Raw genomic sequence first — 20,192 nt, forward strand, 5'->3', positions numbered from 1 at the left:
CCTAACCGGACACAGCGCTCTGTCCTCAGTATCAGCAGGATGTAAGATTTCTTTGAGTGATCTTACAGTGAATTCTCTCTCCGCTTGCCCGACTCTCTGATTCTTGGCGACGAAGCCCATGAGCAGGCCCAGGCGGACCGCTCCTTCGTCACCCCTATCGAATCGTACCTTGGCGACATCGAGTGCATGAATTTCGGATACACGTGCCGCCGTGGCAAAGGAGAGGAGAAATGCTGTTTTCCAAGTCACATGCCGGAACGAAGCACTATGCAAGGGTTCATACGGAGCTTCCGTAAGTGATTGCAACACTAGGGAAAGATCCCAGGCCGGTGCCCGAAGGCGGCCCTTCTTAAGATCGTGCTGTTTGAAACCCTTGATAATACCCCGTATCACCGGCTCTTTGGAGAGACTGGTACCCATAGCAACGTCCCGTACCGTAGCAACGGACGAGACATAGTTGGCAATGGAACCCCCGGAGAGTTTCCGGGTCTCTCGCAAGTGAGACATGAAACGAGCAATATCCTGCACAGATACCTTATCTGGCGAATGAATGTGATGTTTACAACACCACTTCATGAAAATAACCCAACGTGCATTATACACCTTCTGGGTAGAATCACGATGCATACTAACGTATGCCCGAGACGCACGGCGAGAAAAACCTTTACTCCTCAGACGCTCGGTGACAATATCCACGCGTGCAGATTGAACTGCCCTGCGTTTGGATGAAGCTGACGGGTGTGAGGGTGGATCAAGAGATCCGGTCTCACAGGCAGTGGGAGTGGCGACTGCGTGACCTGGGTCAGCAAGTCGGGGGCCACATGGGCGCGATAGAATGTGTGGTAGCAACCCTGTCGGCGGGTAAGCATAAGCGTCCAAGCCCGTCCAGTCTAACGCGAGAGCATCGTGATCGATGGCCCTCGGGTCCGGGACTGGTGATACAAACAACGGGAGTTGATTGTTGAACCGCGTTGCGAACAGGTCGACCATCGGACGACCCAAACGTTCGCACAGCCACTGAAACACTACTGGGTTCAGCATCCACTCTGTGGGGCTCGGATCCCGAGGCCTCGATAGAGCATCGGCCAGTACGTTCCGCACATCTGGGATGTGACGGGCGCGTATCTGGCACGGGACACTGTCCACCAGAGCGTAAAACTCGAACGTGAGATCGAGCAGCGAGTGACTGTAGGTTCCCCCCAGTTTGTTCACATAGGACACTACCGTCGTGTTGTCGGTCGCCAGCATGAGCCGGGCGTCGACGAGACGATGCTTCCAGTGATTGACTGCGTTGATCACTGCCTTGAACTCGAGACAATTGATGTGAAGACCTAGATCGTCTACGCACCACAGCCCCGAGCTCACCTCCCCCTCTAGATGGGCGCCCCAGCCCACTAGAGAGGCGTCTGTATACAGGTTCAACGTTCCCCGGTAGGGCCGCATAGAGACTCCTGATAAGACATTGTAAGGGACCGTCCACCACTCCAGATGCGGTCGGAGCCGATCCGGGAGGGCGACGGTCGCACTGTTTACCTCCGTTGCTAACAACTGGATTAAAAACCGTTGCAGCGGGCGGAGTTGGAGACGACCCCGTACGGTGCAGTCCTGGGCTGATACAAGTAGCCCTAATAGCTGTTCCCAAAAGTGAACAGTCTGTTGCACCGCTAAGACTTTGGCAATCATCGCCTGAATTTTGTGCCACCGGTCTGGGGGGACAAATAGGCGATGGGACACCGTGTTGAACCGACCTCCGATGAACTGCAAGTTCTGAGAAGGGGTTAACTCGCTCTTGGGGAGATTGACAATCCACCCCAATTGCTCCAAGAGCCGACGTGCGAAAACGAGATGGCGTGACAGGGTGTCCGTCATTCGATTTGCTACTAGCGAGTCGTCCAGGTAAGCGAAGTACCGGACACCCCTCCGGTGGAGGAACCCCACTATGGGGGTGGTTAACCGGGTGAACAGCCAGGGAGCGGACGAAAGACCGAATGGGAGTACAACCCACTCATAGTGCCTGCCTTGAAAGACAAACCTGAGATACCTGTGATGATCCGAGTGAATCGGAACATGCAGATAAGCATCCTTCAGGTCGATCGAAGCTAGCCAGTCGGCCGGCATGATCAGTGCTTTCAGGTCCGTCAAGCTCAACATTCTGAACTTGGGCGGCTTGCGCAGGTAGAACTCGTTGAACGATTTCAAGTTGTGAATCATTCTGAGTTCGGCACTGTCCTTCTTGGGAACGAGAAATATCCTGGAGTAAAACCCCGGTGTTATTTCTGGTAGAGCTAACTCCCGAACTGCCCTCTTCTCCACCAACCTGCCGATGGCATCGGCGAGGAAGGGAAGATCGGTTTCCGAATAGAAACCTGCCGACGGGGCAACGGTGAGCGGCGGATTCGCTTTGAGATCGAGCCGATAGCCGTACCGAATCGTGTTGACCACCCACGGGTCGTCGAACACTTGGTCCCAATTCTCCCAGTAAGTCTGGAGTCTGGCTCCCACTGGGGAAAGAGAGGGGGGCCGGACGGGCTGCGGCAGGCGCAACTGTCCAGGACTCGGGTTCGCCTACGGGCCAACCGAAGTTGGCGCTGTCGGCATACGAACCCCTCCAATGAGAGTCACCTGGAGGGGCCCTTGCTGTCCTTAGACGACTTGGGCTTCCCCCAGTTCCCCTTCTTCCCGCGAAAGGGCTGCTGAGAACCCTTACCGGAGCCCTCAGAGCGGGGCTTCTTCCCGGAGGAAGAAGGACCCGACCCCTTAGGCCTGCCGGACGCAGCAACCTGGGGCGCGCTCCGCTTCGGAGCGGCACCCAGGCGCCTATGCAAGGACCCCACAAGATCCAGTGTGTGCCGAGAGGCCTCGGCAGACACAGCGGCCTGTTGTTCCTTCAGAACCCCAGGGATCTTGTTATTAAACAGGGTCCGAGCAGACCAAGGCTGCGAAAGGAGCACCTCCTGATTGGCAGCGTCCAACCCTGAAGCAACCAGATACAACTGGCGCCGAAGAAAATGGCACGTGCCGGAAACAAAGGCCGAAGCCCCGGCAACGTACTCCAGGGAAGCATTCAAACCGAGCAAGCAGTTGTAAATGCGCTGGTCACGGTCCGTGGGAGAACCTTCGACCAGACTGGCCGCCGCAGCCAGGTATGTGTCTCCGTGAGACATAGCCAGCATGGAGTGTCGAGCGAGGGTGTCCAGCTGTTGCAGGGTACCTTGCGGTACCGTGGCAACCGGTGGGGCACGGACCCCCAAACGCTCCACATGGGCTTCCGCAGAAGGACCAGCCTCGGGAAAGGCAAGGGCATGAACTGGGAAAGACCCTTTTCTCCACGACGGGGGAGGGAACGGGAGACCCCGACCGGAGGCAGCCGTGAAGGCTTTCTCCAAAGACGGCTTAATCCCGCGCAGCAAGGTTGATGCCGGGAAAGCCTTGTCGGACGACTCGTCGTATACCTCGGAGGAACCCTTGGAACCGTGGATACCCCGCGGTATCGGCAGGGGCTTTGGCATGTCCTCGAAGAGGTCATACACCATGGCCACGTGGTCCTTAACCGATAGCGGAAGCAACGGTTCGGGGGAAGGACCGGTAACCACGGCAGCCGGCGCCGTACCGGTGGACCCCGCGTCCGAACCCGCGGCCACCGAAGAGGCCGGGGACGGAACAGCCAGCGGCCTATCTTGCGATAAGGCCGCCAGCTTGGAGTCCACAATTTGCGACAACAATGCGGCGACGGAAGCCCCAGACAGCCCGAGGGCCGCAAGGGGATCCGCCGCAGCCGACAAGGAGGTGCCCGCACGGGGGCCCCGACCGGACGAACCGGCCACCACAGGGGTGGAAACGGACTGCGAGCACAGCCGGTACCGCTCAAACTCCGCAGGTCCGAGACCTTCGCACAGGGTGCACCGGGTTTCCTCGCAAGGAACCCTGCACCGCGGGCAACGATCGTGGGGATCCCGGGACGACAAAAACTTTCTGCACACCCCACAACTCCGAGGAGCAGGGGTAGAGGGGGTGGAGACAGGGGACATATCCATGTCAGACATTGATTGTTTTCTAGAAACAAAGAACAAAACATGGTTACAACGCACGCACCACAATGATTCACAAACGAACATTTTCACAAGAAAATAAACGAGCAATGTGAACATATAACATACACATATAACTTTTACTAAAGAAATAAGTTATGTTAACCCCCAAAACATACAAGAACAGGGGAAACGTAAAACACAACGTGCATACGCGAACCCCGCAAGTATATAGAAAAAAGGGCGGGAAAAATTTTCCGTTTGGCGGGAAAATTATAACCAAGCGTAGCTACCGCAACGCCCCATAAAAGCACAGTTTATTAGAGAATAAACGATAATAAATATCACCAAATCTTCAAGGAACGCTTCAGCAGGAGAAAACACGTCTTGCTAAGCAGACGAAGGAGACAAGAGTGAAGGGTGTCACATGGCAGCTAGGTGGCTACGCACGTGCTGCATGAGGTAATTGAGATCTCTGTGGTAGATTTCGCTATAGCAGCAGTTGTGGGAGACAACAGCCTCGGTATAACAGTGGTAACGTATTACTTAATGTAATTTCTCGGTCATAAATATCATAAAAATCCTCGGACATGCTTTATCCTACACAAAAAAACACAACCATCATCTAAACATATGAAATTTACACTTGTAAAAGTTAGTTGTTGAAAGAAAAAGAAAATTCTCTCATCAATTCAGGTGACTTAAATCATTAATAAAAAAGCCTCAAGTGTAGTTCAAAGTCATTCTTTTAATGTTTCTTATCGTCGATTTTTTTTATGAAATACGCTTCTTTTAAGGGACAACTTTTGTCTTAAATTTCGTTTATAGTCAGAAAATCAGGTTACTGAAAATGGCTGATAAACAGTGGTATACTTACAGCGCTGAGAGAGAGTTGATGAGGGCGGCCGTAGAACGTTGGGCTGGACGACCTGCTGCCCCCTCTCTGGCCAACTGTAACAAGAGTTAGTGAGTGAGTCAGGTTTGACACCCCTTTTTAATACAATAATGTTCACTCTTAAAAACTCTTGTGGAAGCTATTGATTCATGACAATTCCAGTGCTCAGAGGCTAATGGCATACATTTCATTGCTTTTTGTTTTTAATCTGTGAGTGAGTATGGTTTTACGTCACTTTTGGTACTACTCCAGCAACATCATGGCAGGGACATTAGAAAGGGCTTCACACATTGTACCCATATGGGATTCAAACCTGGGCCTTTCGGTGTCAGCAGCAAATGCTTTAACCACTAGCCTACCCCACCTACCCCTTTTTTTTAATCTGGATGTTTGTATGAAGACATGAAACATTTTATGGAAAACAACTTCTTTATTTCAGGGGTACTTCTTGCCCATTCATCAGGTGAACCTCAAGAAGCAGCCCTGAAAAGTCTTTACAAAGGTTAATGTCCTTGAAACTTCAAAATGCTTATCAAACACTTGTATTCTTGTACATAGCAATTGATGAACTCAAAGTGGAAGAAGAAATGATGAATGTCTGGTCCAGACTCGATTATTTACAGACTGCCATCATATAGCTGGAATATTGCTCAGTGCGGCATTAAACTTCAAACAAAAACAGTATTACAGTAATATCATGGCATGTCAGCTTAATGTGGGAATAAAGCCCAAAGTGATGCAGGTCTCAGATGATTCTTCGGTGAAACCCATCAGCACGGGTATGATGCTTACAAACCTAGAAACATAATCCGGTCAATCAAACAATACAAAAGAACCAAAGATCACTGGTTCAATTGCTTCAAATCACAGTCAGGTCCTATGTAAATCAAGTCAACCTTCCCTTCCTCATGAAATGCAAAATACTTTCCTTCTTTTTCTGACAGTGCATTATGCTCCTACTCACCCTCTGAGAATGTCGGCCTCCATCCATCGGACTGTTTGAGGTAGAGATTCTGGTTGGAGTACTGTTGGTGCTGCATCATGGTCGACATCGTCTGCGGTGCATGCGGTGAGAACGTGCTCGGTAATACTGACTGTTGGAGAGAGGTGGCGACATCATAAATAAGAGCCTATGTTTTTGTGGGTTAAAAATAACCCAGGGAAAGTTACAAAGTTATTTGGTTTGTGATTCACTTTTGTGAGTGAGTGAGTGAGTATTGTTTTATTGTTAGCAATATTCCAACAATATCACGGCGGAGGACAACAGAAATGGGCTTCACACATTGCACTTATGTGGGGAATCGAACCTGGGTCTTCAGCGTGACGACCTAGTGCTTTAACCACAAAGCTACCCGTCAGCCCCTATTACAGCAGTAAGCATGGAAGGAAAATCTTTTCAAAAGAGCATTACCAGCTAGTAGTGCAGATGTCATCGTAAGGTTGGTAAAGACATTAGGACACACATTTTTTATTTTTCATTTCCCACTAGTAATACAGACCTTCTTATACAATATAAAATGTCATATATAAATTCCATGTCTACATCACCATCCGCTGTGCAGAGTTGCGTCCCTTGGGCACGCCAGAAACCTATTATTGTGGGTTCGAATCCCGGTTCGCCCCGATTATGTTTCTAGGTTTGTCAGCACCATACCCGTACTCGTGGGTTTAACCAAAGTGGTAAACGTCTAAGACCTGCAGGTCTTGGGGCTTTTCTCCCACATTAAGCTGACGCACCGTGATATGACTGGAATACTGTAAAAAGTGGCGTTTACCCCAACTCACTACTCACTCACTCACTCTACATCCCCATCAGTGATTCAAGAAGCCAGCTGTAGTTTTAACTCCACGGCAGAATGACCTTCATATGAATAAATGATTGACACTGCTATTTTTGTTTATTTTTGTTTCGACTGCCCGTGTGTGGAAAAGTTGGAATAAATCCGTGAAACATAAAATTAAAAGTGTGGCCTTATATGTTATGGTGATCTCAATGCCCGCAGCGGGAAAGTCAGTAAGATATCATGAATACCTCTTGGTAAAATAAGACAAGAGATCCACTCACAGCTCGTGGGGTGAGGCCATAGCTCTGTTCAAACATTGATCCCATCCCTGCCGTCGGCAGACTACCCTGGGCGGCTGCGAACGGGTGAGACTCGGGCATCTGGAACAGTGGGCCCGTGGCCACCATCTGAAGCTGAAACACACATATGATATTACACACCCATATATCAACATCAACATTACCTACATTAAGCATTCTTCACAGGGAACTATTTTAAGAGAGTTGGATTAAAGACTGCTTTAAAAATCCCCGGGGGTGGATAGGCAACTAGGTATGTGTTTCGCAAAGGATACTATACAACAGTAGTGATGGGTGGCTACAAGTGGGGTTGGGTGGGGAGGAGTAGGGTGAGGTGAGGGGCAATGAGCCATCAATATCACAGCAGGGGACACCAGAGTTGGGCTTAATACATTATGTGGGGAATCGAACTCGGGCCTTCTGCGTGATGAGTGAGTGAGTTGGGTTTAACACCGCTTTTAACAGTATTCCAGTCATATCGCAGCGTGTCAGCTTAATGTGGGAGGAAAGCCCAAAGTGATGCAGGTCTCAGACATTTACCACCTTGGTGAAACCCACGAGCATGGGTATGGTGCTGACAAACCTAGAAACATAATTGGGGCGAACCAGGATTCGAACCCACAATCATAGGTTTCTGGCGTGCCAAAGGGACGCAACTCTGCACAGCGAATCGCAGCGCCTTAGACGACTGGGCCACCTGTGCCCCCTTCTGCATGATGAGCAAACACTTTCACCACCAGGCTACCACAGCTCCCCAGGAGAGGAGAGGAGAGGAGAGGAGAGGAGAGGAGAGGAGAGGAGAGGAGAGGAGAGGAGAGGAGAGAAAGTAAAGGTTTCAGCCAGTCAGCAACAATCCATCAATAGTCTGGAAGATTCCACTTCCACATATACCAAGTATTATTTTGAAGACTGCTCGATTTGCTAACCTACATATGATCATACTCAAAGAAACCCAATTTAACATACAAGCATGTGTATTAAGCAAGGGCAGTATGGGTGTTTCTTGGAGTAACGAAGTAATGATCATGAGGAGTTTTCTTCGCAACCACTTACAGATCTGAAAGAAATTTCAGGACGAGTCAATAAGGTTGCTGCCCAAGCAGATACTCACTGTGGCGTTGTCCAGCTTCCTCATGACCCGATGGTACCGCGCCTTCTCGTGGGCTTCAAACTCTCCCTTCGAGAACACCTGCGTCCTGGCAGAGTTGAGTTGGTCCTCGGTCTGAACTGGGCTGTAAGGACATAGGTCAAGCTGGTCAGTAACGGTCAATACTTCGAGGATTAGAAAATCCTTGGTGGCTGAGTGGGTTAGATAGCTGGCGATTAGGTGCTACATTCGAGTGTGTGTTCAAATCCCAAACCATAATGTTGTACATTTGATATTGTGTATTCATGATATCATCTACTTCAGAGAAAAATATATGGGTGTGGTGGTGGGGGGTGTCTGACTTTTGATATTGTGACTTAGAATTGTTCATTGTGACAAACCTTCCTCCTCTATATGGTACCTAAACTTGGTTCTAAACTTGTCTGAAATGATAATGATCTTATGTATAATAGAGTCATGGCTACAAAAGAACTGAATTGATTCTTAAGCATATACACTTGAAAATCAGTGTGAGCTGGCATTGTTGGAGAGAAACGTCTTTGTGCTAGAATTTCATTACTTGACTGACACACTAATAGAAAATTATTAGACAATGGGTGTGTGTGTTGTAGGGGGTAGTGTCATGTCACATGACTTTCATAAACTGACGACCAGCACAACTGAAACACTCAAACGCAGTGAGTGTTTTACTGCTGTGAGCAGTGCCTGAGAAACAGAAATATGTGAGAACATTAATGTAGCTGGGTCCCCACCTCTTTCTCCCTGTGGTGCGCGATGTGTTGATCTCCTCAATGTCGGTGGTCTCATCCGGCTCCTTGGTGGGGAAAGAGAGACCCATTCCTATGTGAGCCGCTGAAGAACAAACAGCCTCAAACATTACTACATGTTTCACACAGTGATCAAATCAACATATAACATGTGTCTAAATACCTCTGCAGAACAAACAGCCTCAAACATTTCTACATGTTTCACACAGTGATCAAATCAACATCTAACATGCGTCTAAATACCTCTGCAGAACAAACAGCCTCAAACATTACTACATGTTTCACACAGTGATCAAATCAACATATAACATGTGTCTAAATACCTCTGCAGAACAAACAGCCTCAAACATTTCTACATGTTTCACACAGTGATCAAATCAACATATAACATGTGTCTAAATACCTCTGCAGAACAAACAGCCTCAAACATTTCTACATGTTAAACACAGTGATCAAATCAACATATAACATGTGTCTAAATACCTCTGAAGAGCAAACAGCCTCAAACATTTCTACATGTTTCACACAGTGATCAAATCAACATCTAACATGCGTCTAAATACCTCTGCAGAACAAACAGCCTCAAACATTTCTACATGTTTCACACAGTGATCAAATCAACATCTAACATGCGTCTAAATACCTCTGCAGAACAAACAGCCTCAAACATTTCTACATGTTTCACACAGTGATCAAATCAACATCTAACATGCGTCTAAATACCTCTGCAGAACAAACAGCCTCAAACATTTCTACATGTTTCACACAGTGATCAAATCAACATATAACATGCGTCTAAATACCTCTGCAGAACAAACAGCCTCAAACATTTCTACATGTTTCACACAGTGATCAAATCAACATCTAACATGTGTCTAAATACCTATCATTTCATGTTAATGAAAAACATCTATGAAATGACACTGAGTGAGTCAGTGAGTATGGTTTTATGCCGCTCTTAGCAATAGTCAAACAATATCACGACAGGGGACACCAGAAATGGGCGTCACACATTGTACCCATATTGGGAATTAAACCCAGGTCTTCAGTGTGACAAGTGAATGCTTTAACCACAAGGCTACCCAACTGCCCCTGAAATGGCATTGGTATATTGATTTCTAGATTTACTGGTTAATCACTAAATCAGCCGATGACCATTGCGGAGTACATCTTCTGTCCCTCCTCATCAACACACAGACTGTTGATGTGGTCATAATGTTTTATCCCAAGTTTGATATCACCTCCAAGCCTCTTGGGTCATTTGATATAGGACTAAACTAATAAAGTAAAACGCCCGCAGCAACTTCAGTTCAAACTGGAATGTGAATTATTTTCAACAAAAAGCAAACCCCAGGACTGTGAACTCACCCTGAGGGTCGTAGTTGTAGACTAGCACTGGTTGGTTGTCCCCGAGGGAGCAGATGGCGAGGATGTGGTCGCGGGGGTGGTAATCCAGGTCGGTGACAGGTCGCTGGTAGTTGAGGTCCGAGTACCGTGCAACTTGGTCCCCTGGAATATCAAGGAGAAAATGCTTGTGTATACAAAAGGGCTATGCTTATGGTTATTAATATATTTCAAAAATAAATAGTAAAGCTGTAACTTCTTTAAAGTTATATTATTGGGACTTTTGAAAATATAGTGCGGGCAGGAGGTTTTTTGGGGTTGTGTACCATCAACCTGGGAAAGGGCCTCCCTACATAAACAAGCATACAAACTCCTATTGCCACCATTACCATGACATGAGATGCACAGTAAAGCAGTGCACATGTACAGGGAAGTAACTGTGTGCTATATTGGATCAAATTGATTTTAAGTATCAGGTGAGCGAGTGAGAGTGAGTGAGTGAGTTTGATTTAACGCTGCTTCTAGCAATTTTCCAGCAATATCATGGCGGGGAACACCGGAAATGGGCTTCACACATTGTACCCATGTTGGGAATCGAGCCCGGGTCTTCGGCGTGATAAGCGAACACTTTAACCACCAGGCTACCCAATCGGCGCTTTAAGTGTCAGGATTTTTTAAATGTTTAGCAAAATGTGCGGGCAGTGCCTGAGAACAAGACTATTATTTTTTTAGCCTAAACCTGATATATATGAAATATATGAGCTCATTACCGAGAATAATGGAGAACCTGATAATGAACCATAATACACTGAGTGATAATAGGTAAGTGATATGTAAGATGGGTTACCTGTCTCTGTGTTCCACACATATGCTGTGTTGTCTTCACTGCCGGAAAACACAAACGTCCCACACGGAGAGATAGCACTACGGATCTTTTCACGGAAGTTTAAGGCACCAATATAATTCTGCATAATTCGTTGTCTGAAATAGAACAAATGTATCAATAAAAAATCCAACACGATGCTACGATGATCTGCTTGTGATGAAAATCTAAGTTAACATTTGAGATATTAGCTTATATAGTTCTTGACGTGATTGCATAGTACAACTGTGTGAGTAAGTGAGTGCTTTTACAACTCTTTTAGCAATGTTCCACCAACACCAAGACAGGGAGAACACCAGGAACAGGCTTCACACATTGTACCCATGTTGGGAATCGAAAACAGGCCTTTGGCTTTGGCTTGACAAGCACATGTTTACCACCAGGCTACGCCACCGCTATAGAAATAAGGCTGTTTCCCACTCACACTCTGAGGTCCAGCATGCGGAGGATGTTGTCGCGGCAGTGGAGCAGCAGTCGACGCCCACTTGGATGCATACTAATACTGTTGATGGCAACATTCTACAAGTAGGAAACATGACACAATCAAATTAATATCACTACACTTTCGGCAAAAAATGACAAATACAATATGCGTATCTATTCAAACTTCCACTGATGAAATGCGATTCAGATCTTTTGCATGTTTCAGTTTTAATTCAATGCTCTGACTTAGCCAGAGGAGATTGTTTGATTGTTTGTTGTTTAACGCCGCACTCAGCAATATTCCAGCTATATGACGGCGGTCTGTAAATAATCGAGTCTGGAGCAGACAATCCAGTGATTGATATCATGAGCATTGATCGACGTAATTGGGATACGATGACATGCATCAACCAAGTCAGCGAGCCTGACCACCCGATCCTGTTAGTGACCTCTTACACCAAGCATAGTTGACTGTTACACCAAGCATAGTTGACTGTTACACCAAGCATAGTTGCCTTTTACGGCAAGCATGGGTTGTTGACAACTCCAACATATGTTTACCTTCAATTCTGGATCCCGTATTTCGAGGAATACAGTCCATTCTCGAATGAATGCTGTAAAGTAATAACAGAACTGATAAGAGAGAGAGAAGACATACGATCATTTAATTATGGATAAATATCTTGAAATCCTAATAAACCAACAGATATATCTGATATATGGAAACCTTATTGATCCAACAGATATATGGAAACCCTATTGAACCAAAAGATATATCTGGCATATGGAAACCCTAAAAGAGAGTATGCACAATATCACAACAAGTGACACTGAGAATGTAAAAGGGGGCTGGTGGAAAGTCATTTTTCTTTCAGAAATAAGGTGTGTGTTTATTGTTTAACATTACAATTAGCAATAAAACAGTGAGTGAGTGAGTGAGTATGGTTTTACGCCGCTTTTAGCAATATTGCAGCAATATCACAGCAGGGGGACACCAGAAATGGGCTTCACACATTGTACCCATGTTGGGAATTGAACCCCGGATCTTCAGCGTGACGAGCGAACACTTTAACCACTAGGCTACCCGACCGCCCCAGCAATAAAACAGCCATATGACGGCAGCTGTAAATATTCAAGTCTTGACCAGACAAACCAGTGTTTCTTTGAATGCTGCCTAATGCCACACTCCGCAATATTCCAGCTATACGACAACAGCCTGTAAATAATCGAGTCTGTGCCAGACAATCCAGTGACTGATATTGGGGTACAAATCAACCAAGTCACCACGTCTGACCAACTAATCCAAATGGTCATGTCTTACAAGCGGCATAGGTTGTTGGAGATCAAGTCCAACTCAGCCAGAATCCCACGGGGTTACAATCCAGTGATTGATGTCATGAGCAACGATCCACTCCATTGTGTTATGTTGTCTGTAATAAGGGGTTAGGAGAGGTGGATCTATCTGACCATCTACATCATCTATGCACCAATCACAACCGATTTTCATAAATCACCTTCTGTCATTCACAGATATGAAAATGAGTGAGTGAGTGTGTGAGTTGGGTTTAACGCCGCTTTTAACATTATTCCAGTTATATCACGGCGTGTCAGCTTAATGTGGGAGGAAAGCCCCAAGTGATGCAGGTCTCAGACGTTTACCACTTCGGTGAAACCCACGAGCACGGATATGGTGCTGACAAACCTAGAAACATAATCGGGGCGAACCGGGATTCAAACCCACAATCATAGGTTTCTGGCGTGCCCAAGGGACGCAACTCTGCACAGCGAATCGCGGCGCCTTAGACGACTGGGCCACCCGTGCCCCCGATATGAAAATGAAGCAGTGAGACTAACTATTCCATATTTGTGACTTGACAATGACGATATTGTCATCAACAGAAGAGTAACAACTCTCTCAATGGCCACTCTCATAACTTTCTTTTCTAACTCCTTTAATGGCAGGCACAAACACGTTGGAAATATTTTATTGAGACTTGGTGATTGAGTGAAGTGAGTGAATTATGTTACGTCACGTCACATCACATCACACTACGTTATTTTAAGTCTAGTCGGCAATATTTCAGCCATAATGTGACTTGAACAAGTTAAAAATTGTCATTGAAGGACAATAGAATAACTAGCAATATATCACAGATCGACTAAAAACTAGTGGTTTAACATTTAAAAAATACCTGATTTTTTGGCAATGACACGATATGAAAATGGGGATACTCGTAGATCGCTAGCAACAAATGTGAGGTCACCATACTAGGGACCAAGGGGACTTACGGCACCTCTGCCACCGGCATGCTTCCCCAGAAGCATTTACACATTTCCCTTAACTACTGGCGATTGTTTGCAAGTTGTACCCAGAGATTAAAAGGGAAAAAAATATTCTGCAGTTAAATTAGAGGTAGATAGAAAGATACTTTGAATGAGGTGCTCTTACATACCCCGTGACCCAACAGTAAATCTCAACGAGGGCTATTTTCTGTTCAGGAGGTAATTCTCAAATGAAACAATGCAGGAACCTTTTCATTAATTAAATCACTAATTATTTCATATATATATATATATATATATATATATATATATATAATTCAATTAATTATATACCTTTCGAATATTTTACCTAATAATAAATCCGTGTGACATGAGTTGGGTACAAAAAATATAACAGATTACATTTCTGAACCTTTTCAGCGAGTCAGTAAGTATGGTTTTACATCGCTTTTAGCAATATTCCAGCAATATCATGGTGGGGGACACCAGAAATGGGCTTCACACATTGTACCCATGTTGGGAATCGAACCCGGGTCTTCCACATGCCGAGCGAAAGCTTTAACCACTAGGCTACCCGACCGCCCCTGATCCTTTTCAAGTCAAGGCTATCAAAGTGAGATACCTCGGCGAGATTCCTGCTCCGTGACGTAGACATTCCAGATGAAGACAGCTCCAGAACTGTCAGCGGAGTACATCTTCTGTCCCTCCTCATCAAAACACAGGCTGTTGATGTGGCCATGGTGGTTCTCAATCTCCTGCATCAACTGGAGGAATACACAAATACATGTTACAGACACTGTAATTACTAACTTGTCAAATATTATCAAACATGATGAATTAAACATGATATATTAATTTTCAGCCTGGACTTACGACACTAGCCTGAAGACTGAATCTCGTTATTTGTTTTTATTTGTTGTTGAACACCACACTCAGCAACATTCCAGCTATATATGTGCAGCTGGGTAATAATCATGACCATCGATTGACATCATTCGCATCGATCCACACAGTTGGGATCAATGACATGCATCAACCAAGTCAGCAAGCCTGACCACCCTATCCCGTCTTTTACGACAAGCATAGTCGCCTCTTACGACAAGTATGGGTTGCTGAAGACCTGTTCTATCCCGCATCTTCACTGGGGTTCCCTCTAGCAACCCACTATTACTGACCACTCAACACTACACTCCCACTGGGATCTAATGTACTACTAGTACACTATGTGATGTATTAATCAGTACTGACATGTCCATGTGGTTCGTCTCCGTGAATGTCCCACACTCGCAGCACCTGGTCATAGCCGCCTGTCACTACGATGTCGTCGACACGGGGGTGGAACTGGGCGCTGTACACGAAGGCGGGGTGAGGCAGCAGCTTATCGGAGGACCCTCCAAAGTTCTTCAGATGCCACACTCTGGAGAATCCATAAATAACATATCACACACTTATGTACGAAGGCAACAACACTGCTCTCTCAAACTGTCCAGAAGATTCAGGCCAATTTCCATGGATAATGTGAGTTGGTTTTACGCTGTTATAAATATATTCTGGCAATGACATGGCAGGGGATAACAGAAATGGGATTCACATGTTGTAATTAGGTATTAAACCAATGGAATGACTGACAAGAGGTCGATATTGGCCAATCAGAAAGCACATTTCTTGTGTTTTATGGCACTAATTTTAAATTGGCGATTACGCTTCAAAACATATTTTGCGCAATTCTCAATTAAAAATTTGGAATGGCTAAAAGATGGTCTAGATTTTATGGATTCAGTCGTTAAGCCCGTAACTGTTGTTCGTAATACCCCGTGTTAAAGTTTTCTAGGTTGCATGATTAGAAATCACATTCCGACTGTCACTTTCATGATCTGGTAAGTGATGCTCTGATTGGTTGGATGAAATGTCGTTCTGATGTGACCCCTTATGGGATGTCCTCAGATCTTTGTTTGGCGGTGGCGAGAACTAAGATCCAATTTTAGTGAGATTGTTGATGTGGCAAGCAAACGCTTTAACCGCAAGGCTACAACACCCCCACCCCTCAATGTTAAGAAATGCTTGTCATATTGAACAACAGGCAATACTATCAGCACCCCCTTTGCCAGACCTGAAGTCTGAAGGAATTTGGTTTTCTGACTACATTCATTAGAATTTACAGTATTATACCAAAATGTGGAGATATGTTTATGTACTCAAGTCACAGATTATATCTCACTGGTATATTAACAGCTGTTGTCACTTTACCCAAGCCGGGAAGTGAACAAAAACATATGATTGGTTGAAATGTTAGGTGTCTGCCAAAAGATATTCCTCTGGATCCGCAAGTGGTACACGGTATCCCAGAGGTCCCTACCTGGCGGTTCCATCGGAGGCTGCTGACAACAGGTGGGTGTCCTTCTTGGACCAGGCCAGGTCATAGATGATGCCGAAATGACCTGAAAACTCCCCTCTCAGTGTACCAGAGGGAATCTGGAAACCACACAGTCAACATTAGCACCACACAGTCAACATTAGCACCACACAGTCAACATTAGCACCACACAGTCAACATTGGCACCACACAGTCAACATTAGCACCACACAGTCAACATTAGCACCACACAGTCAACATTAGCACCACACAGTCAACATTAGCTCCACACAGTCAACGTTGGCACCACACAGTCAACGTTAGCACCACACAGTCAACATTAGCACCACACAGTCAACATTAGCACCACACAGTCAACATTGGCACCACACAGTCAACATTGGCACCACACAGTCAACATTAGCAGCACACAGTCAACATTAGCACCACACAGTCAACATTAGCACCACACAGTCAACGTTGGCACCACACAGTCAACGTTGGCACCACACAGTCAACGTTAGCACCACACAGTCAACATTAGCACCACACAGTCAACATTAGCACACAGTCAACATTAGCACCACACAGTCAACGTTGGCACCACACAGTCAACGTTAGCACCACACAGTCAACATTAGCACCACACAGTCAACATTAGCACCACACAGTCAACATTGGCACCACACAGTCAACATTAGCACCACACAGTCAACATTAGCACCACACAGTCAACATTAGCACCACACAGTCAACATTAGCACCACACAGTCAACGTTGGCACCACACAGTCAACGTTGGCACCACACAGTCAACGTTAGCACCACACAGTCAACATTAGCACCACACAGTCAACATTAGCACACAGTCAACATTAGCACCACACAGTCAACGTTGGCACCACACAGTCAACGTTAGCACCACACAGTCAACATTAGCACCACACAGTCAACATTAGCCCCAGACAGTCAACATTAGCACCACACAGTCAACATTAGCACCACACAGTCAACATTAGCACCACACAGTCAACATTAGCACCACACAGTCAACATTAGCACCACACAGTCAACATTAGCACCACACAGTCAACATTAGCACCACACAGTCAACATTAGCACCACACAGTCAACATTGGCACCACACAGTCAACATTAGCAGGAATCATATACATGCATGTGTAAGGCCAGGGCCCCGTTCCCCAAAGTGATCTTACGATGATCGTAAGCCTATGTTAAGGTATGGGACTTACGATCACCTTAGCGCTAAGATCACTTTGAGGAATGGCGCCCAGTTCAGCTTATTCATCAAATTTAGTAAAATCTTAATATTTTTTCATTTGTATACTTATCCTGCATTACTCCTTAACGCATTTTAACTTAGACGTCATAATGCAGGATAAGTTTAAAAAAATAGTAAAATCTAAATATTTTTTACATTTGTATACTTATCCTGCATTACTCCTTAATGCATTTTAACTTAAGACGTCGTAATGCAGGATAAGTTAAAAAAATTAGTAAAATCTAAATATTTTTTACATTTGTATACTTATCCTGTATTACGACTTCTAAGTTAATATGCATTAAGGAGAAATGCAGGAGTCTGGAGGCCAGATAAATAAATGTTGATTTATTAGCTTTCTCAGAAAACTGTTGAAAAGAAGTGCAACAAAAAAGTACCTACAAAAGGCAAACTAAATTCAATCTAACAGCATTTATTAGTATTATTAATAACTGATTTTGAAAAAATAGGGCAGGCTCATTCTGAAAACAACCAAGTAAATTGGTTGGGCCTAATAATGCTACTATACATCATTACTTTAACTTGAGGGTGAATTATTTCAAATGACCAGGTGATTGTCAAGTATTTGTTCCTGGTTGTACGACACCTGGTCCTGGGTGTGATAGTCTTCACTCACCTCGTACACATATATAGGGTATCCCTCCTTGTCCTGACAGGCACATGCAAGGTTCCTGGAAATGAGAAAACCTCACTTAGTTTACATCTTCTTAATGATCAAGGATATTATAATATGATGCAATAACACTGTAACATCAACGTGATCAAGATGTAGAAATATAACACGAGTCCAAAATCTTATCTCTAAAAAGTACAAGTCAAACAAAAAGTGATTCCTGTGTACATTTTGGTAAAAATAATTTACAATCTAATGAAATCATTACAATGATTACAGACTGTGTTTTCATACTGTATCATGCGTATATTCATAATATTTTTTCTTCTTCTAACTGAGGACATTTGTATTTGATTATCTGGTACACTTTACATTTCAAAATTCCTATTATAAACCACGTATATAGTGAGCAAGTTTGAACTGATCTGAACAATATTTCAGTTATTATGGTATGTCAGCTTCATGTGGGAGAAAGGCCTCCTTTTACATTTACCATTTTGGTGAAATCCACAAGAAGGGTATTCCCAGGTTTCTGGCACCGCGAATTCAAGTGCCTGGGAAGACCCACGCCCCCAAGTTATATACCGTTTTACAAATACATTTGTAAGCTTTTTTCAAAACTACATAGGATAAGGCCACATCTCACCTCCCATCGTGAGAGAACTTGAGAACGTAGCATCCCTTTCTCCCTGCCGGCAGCGACAGCATCAGGTTGTTGGGGATTCGACACATCTGTCCAAAAAGACGCGCCCACGACGTCATAGGTCGGCGATCTTCAAGTCTGAATCATTGCAAACGGTACAGATTTAATCTCAAAGTATCATAAAAAGGATGCTGCAACTGATGCAATAAACCATTCTGATAAACTTGGTGGCGCCATCCGATAAATATGCAAATGAGGCCACCTAGCCGTAACAATTTTGAGTGAGTGAGTGAGTGAGTGAGTATGGTTTTACGCCGCTTTTAGCAATATTGCAGCAATATCACGGCGGGGGATGCCAGAAATGGGCTTCACACATTGTACCCATGTCGGGAATCGAACTCGGGTCTTCGGCTGACGAGCGAACGCTTTAACCACTAGGCTACTCGACCGCCCCTAACTACTTTTGAGCCACATACATCGATGAAATGTCAGCTTGATCAATAAATTACCGGTAGTGGCTAACGCTCCCAGTACATTTAGATAAGGATATCATTTGGCATTTGGCATTTGGCACTCAATCATTGCATTTCTACAGTTTCTGAGGTCATTTCATTTCATTCAACATATAATTGAAACAGTGATTATTTTAAGAATGATATTATATGATTAAGAGATTATTAACCTTGTGCATTTCCGCATTGTTAATATCATATATTAGGAATAAAAAAATGTATTCCTAATATATGATATTAATGAAACGGAAACATGCTTAGCTAATAATGTTTACTTATTGCATGAAATCGATAAAACCTTGCTGTAAAAGATGAAGCAGGTGTGATGTAATATGATGTATGTCAGAGTAAATCTTACTTTTTCTTGGAAGACCAGTTCATGCTCTTCTTCAGATCGTCATAGGTCATCCTCCCCCTCTCCTGCAGGGAAATTTTGATGTGAACAATCAAACACACAATGTATGAACTGATCATGCTGATAGCTGCACACACTACTGCTTATAAAATCATTAAAACACCACTGAAATGCGTCTTTGAGTTACGAGTAAAAGACCCTTAAAAATCTTAGTAAAATCTAAATATTTTTTACATTTGTATACTTATCCTGCATTACTCCTTAATGCATTCACTGCTTACTTACGACAACTAGAAGGACAGCGCTGCGAAGGTCCTGGGTGAAGAAATAAAGTTGTTGTTCTCAAGTCCCAATCAGTGGCCTTCCGTCGCTGTCCTGTGACCTTGATGACACCTAAGGTCATCTTCACATCACTGCCTGTCGCCCAAGCTCTTAGAAAAACATACTTTTGAGGTTTCTGAAGCCAAAGTGGGGAGGCAAGTCTAACGACGGGTGGGCCTTAAGCGTAGTAATGCAGGATAAGTATACAAATGTAAAAAATATTTAGATTTTACTAAATTTTTTACTTATCCTGCATTACTCCTTAATGCATCTGTATCG

At 44.7% G+C, this 20,192-nt stretch overlaps 1 protein-coding gene across 1 annotated transcript in view; it reads right to left on the bottom strand.

Annotated features, from left to right (window-relative positions):
- Nucleotides 1–20,192, bottom strand: part of LOC124147918 (jouberin-like) — a 58,512-nt gene that overhangs the window by 10,092 nt on the left and 28,228 nt on the right. The window contains exons 13-27 of the mRNA XM_046518768.2: nt 19,596–19,657; nt 18,729–18,863; nt 18,086–18,140; nt 16,171–16,286; nt 15,063–15,231; nt 14,437–14,578; nt 12,093–12,145; nt 11,533–11,627; nt 11,073–11,206; nt 10,250–10,390; nt 8,867–8,966; nt 8,118–8,238; nt 6,989–7,120; nt 5,888–6,017; nt 4,906–4,979 (exon numbers count right to left, since the gene is read on the bottom strand). Coding sequence (XP_046374724.2) covers nt 4,906–4,979; nt 5,888–6,017; nt 6,989–7,120; nt 8,118–8,238; nt 8,867–8,966; nt 10,250–10,390; nt 11,073–11,206; nt 11,533–11,627; nt 12,093–12,145; nt 14,437–14,578; nt 15,063–15,231; nt 16,171–16,286; nt 18,086–18,140; nt 18,729–18,863; nt 19,596–19,657 — 1,659 coding nt within the window. The remainder of the gene's footprint in view (nt 1–4,905; nt 4,980–5,887; nt 6,018–6,988; nt 7,121–8,117; nt 8,239–8,866; nt 8,967–10,249; nt 10,391–11,072; nt 11,207–11,532; nt 11,628–12,092; nt 12,146–14,436; nt 14,579–15,062; nt 15,232–16,170; nt 16,287–18,085; nt 18,141–18,728; nt 18,864–19,595; nt 19,658–20,192) is intronic.

The sequence above is a fragment of the Haliotis rufescens genome, unplaced genomic scaffold (genome assembly GCF_023055435.1).
Source record: "Haliotis rufescens isolate VD_foot unplaced genomic scaffold, xgHalRufe1.0.p SCAF_2, whole genome shotgun sequence".
Taxonomy (NCBI): domain Eukaryota; kingdom Metazoa; phylum Mollusca; class Gastropoda; order Lepetellida; family Haliotidae; genus Haliotis; species Haliotis rufescens.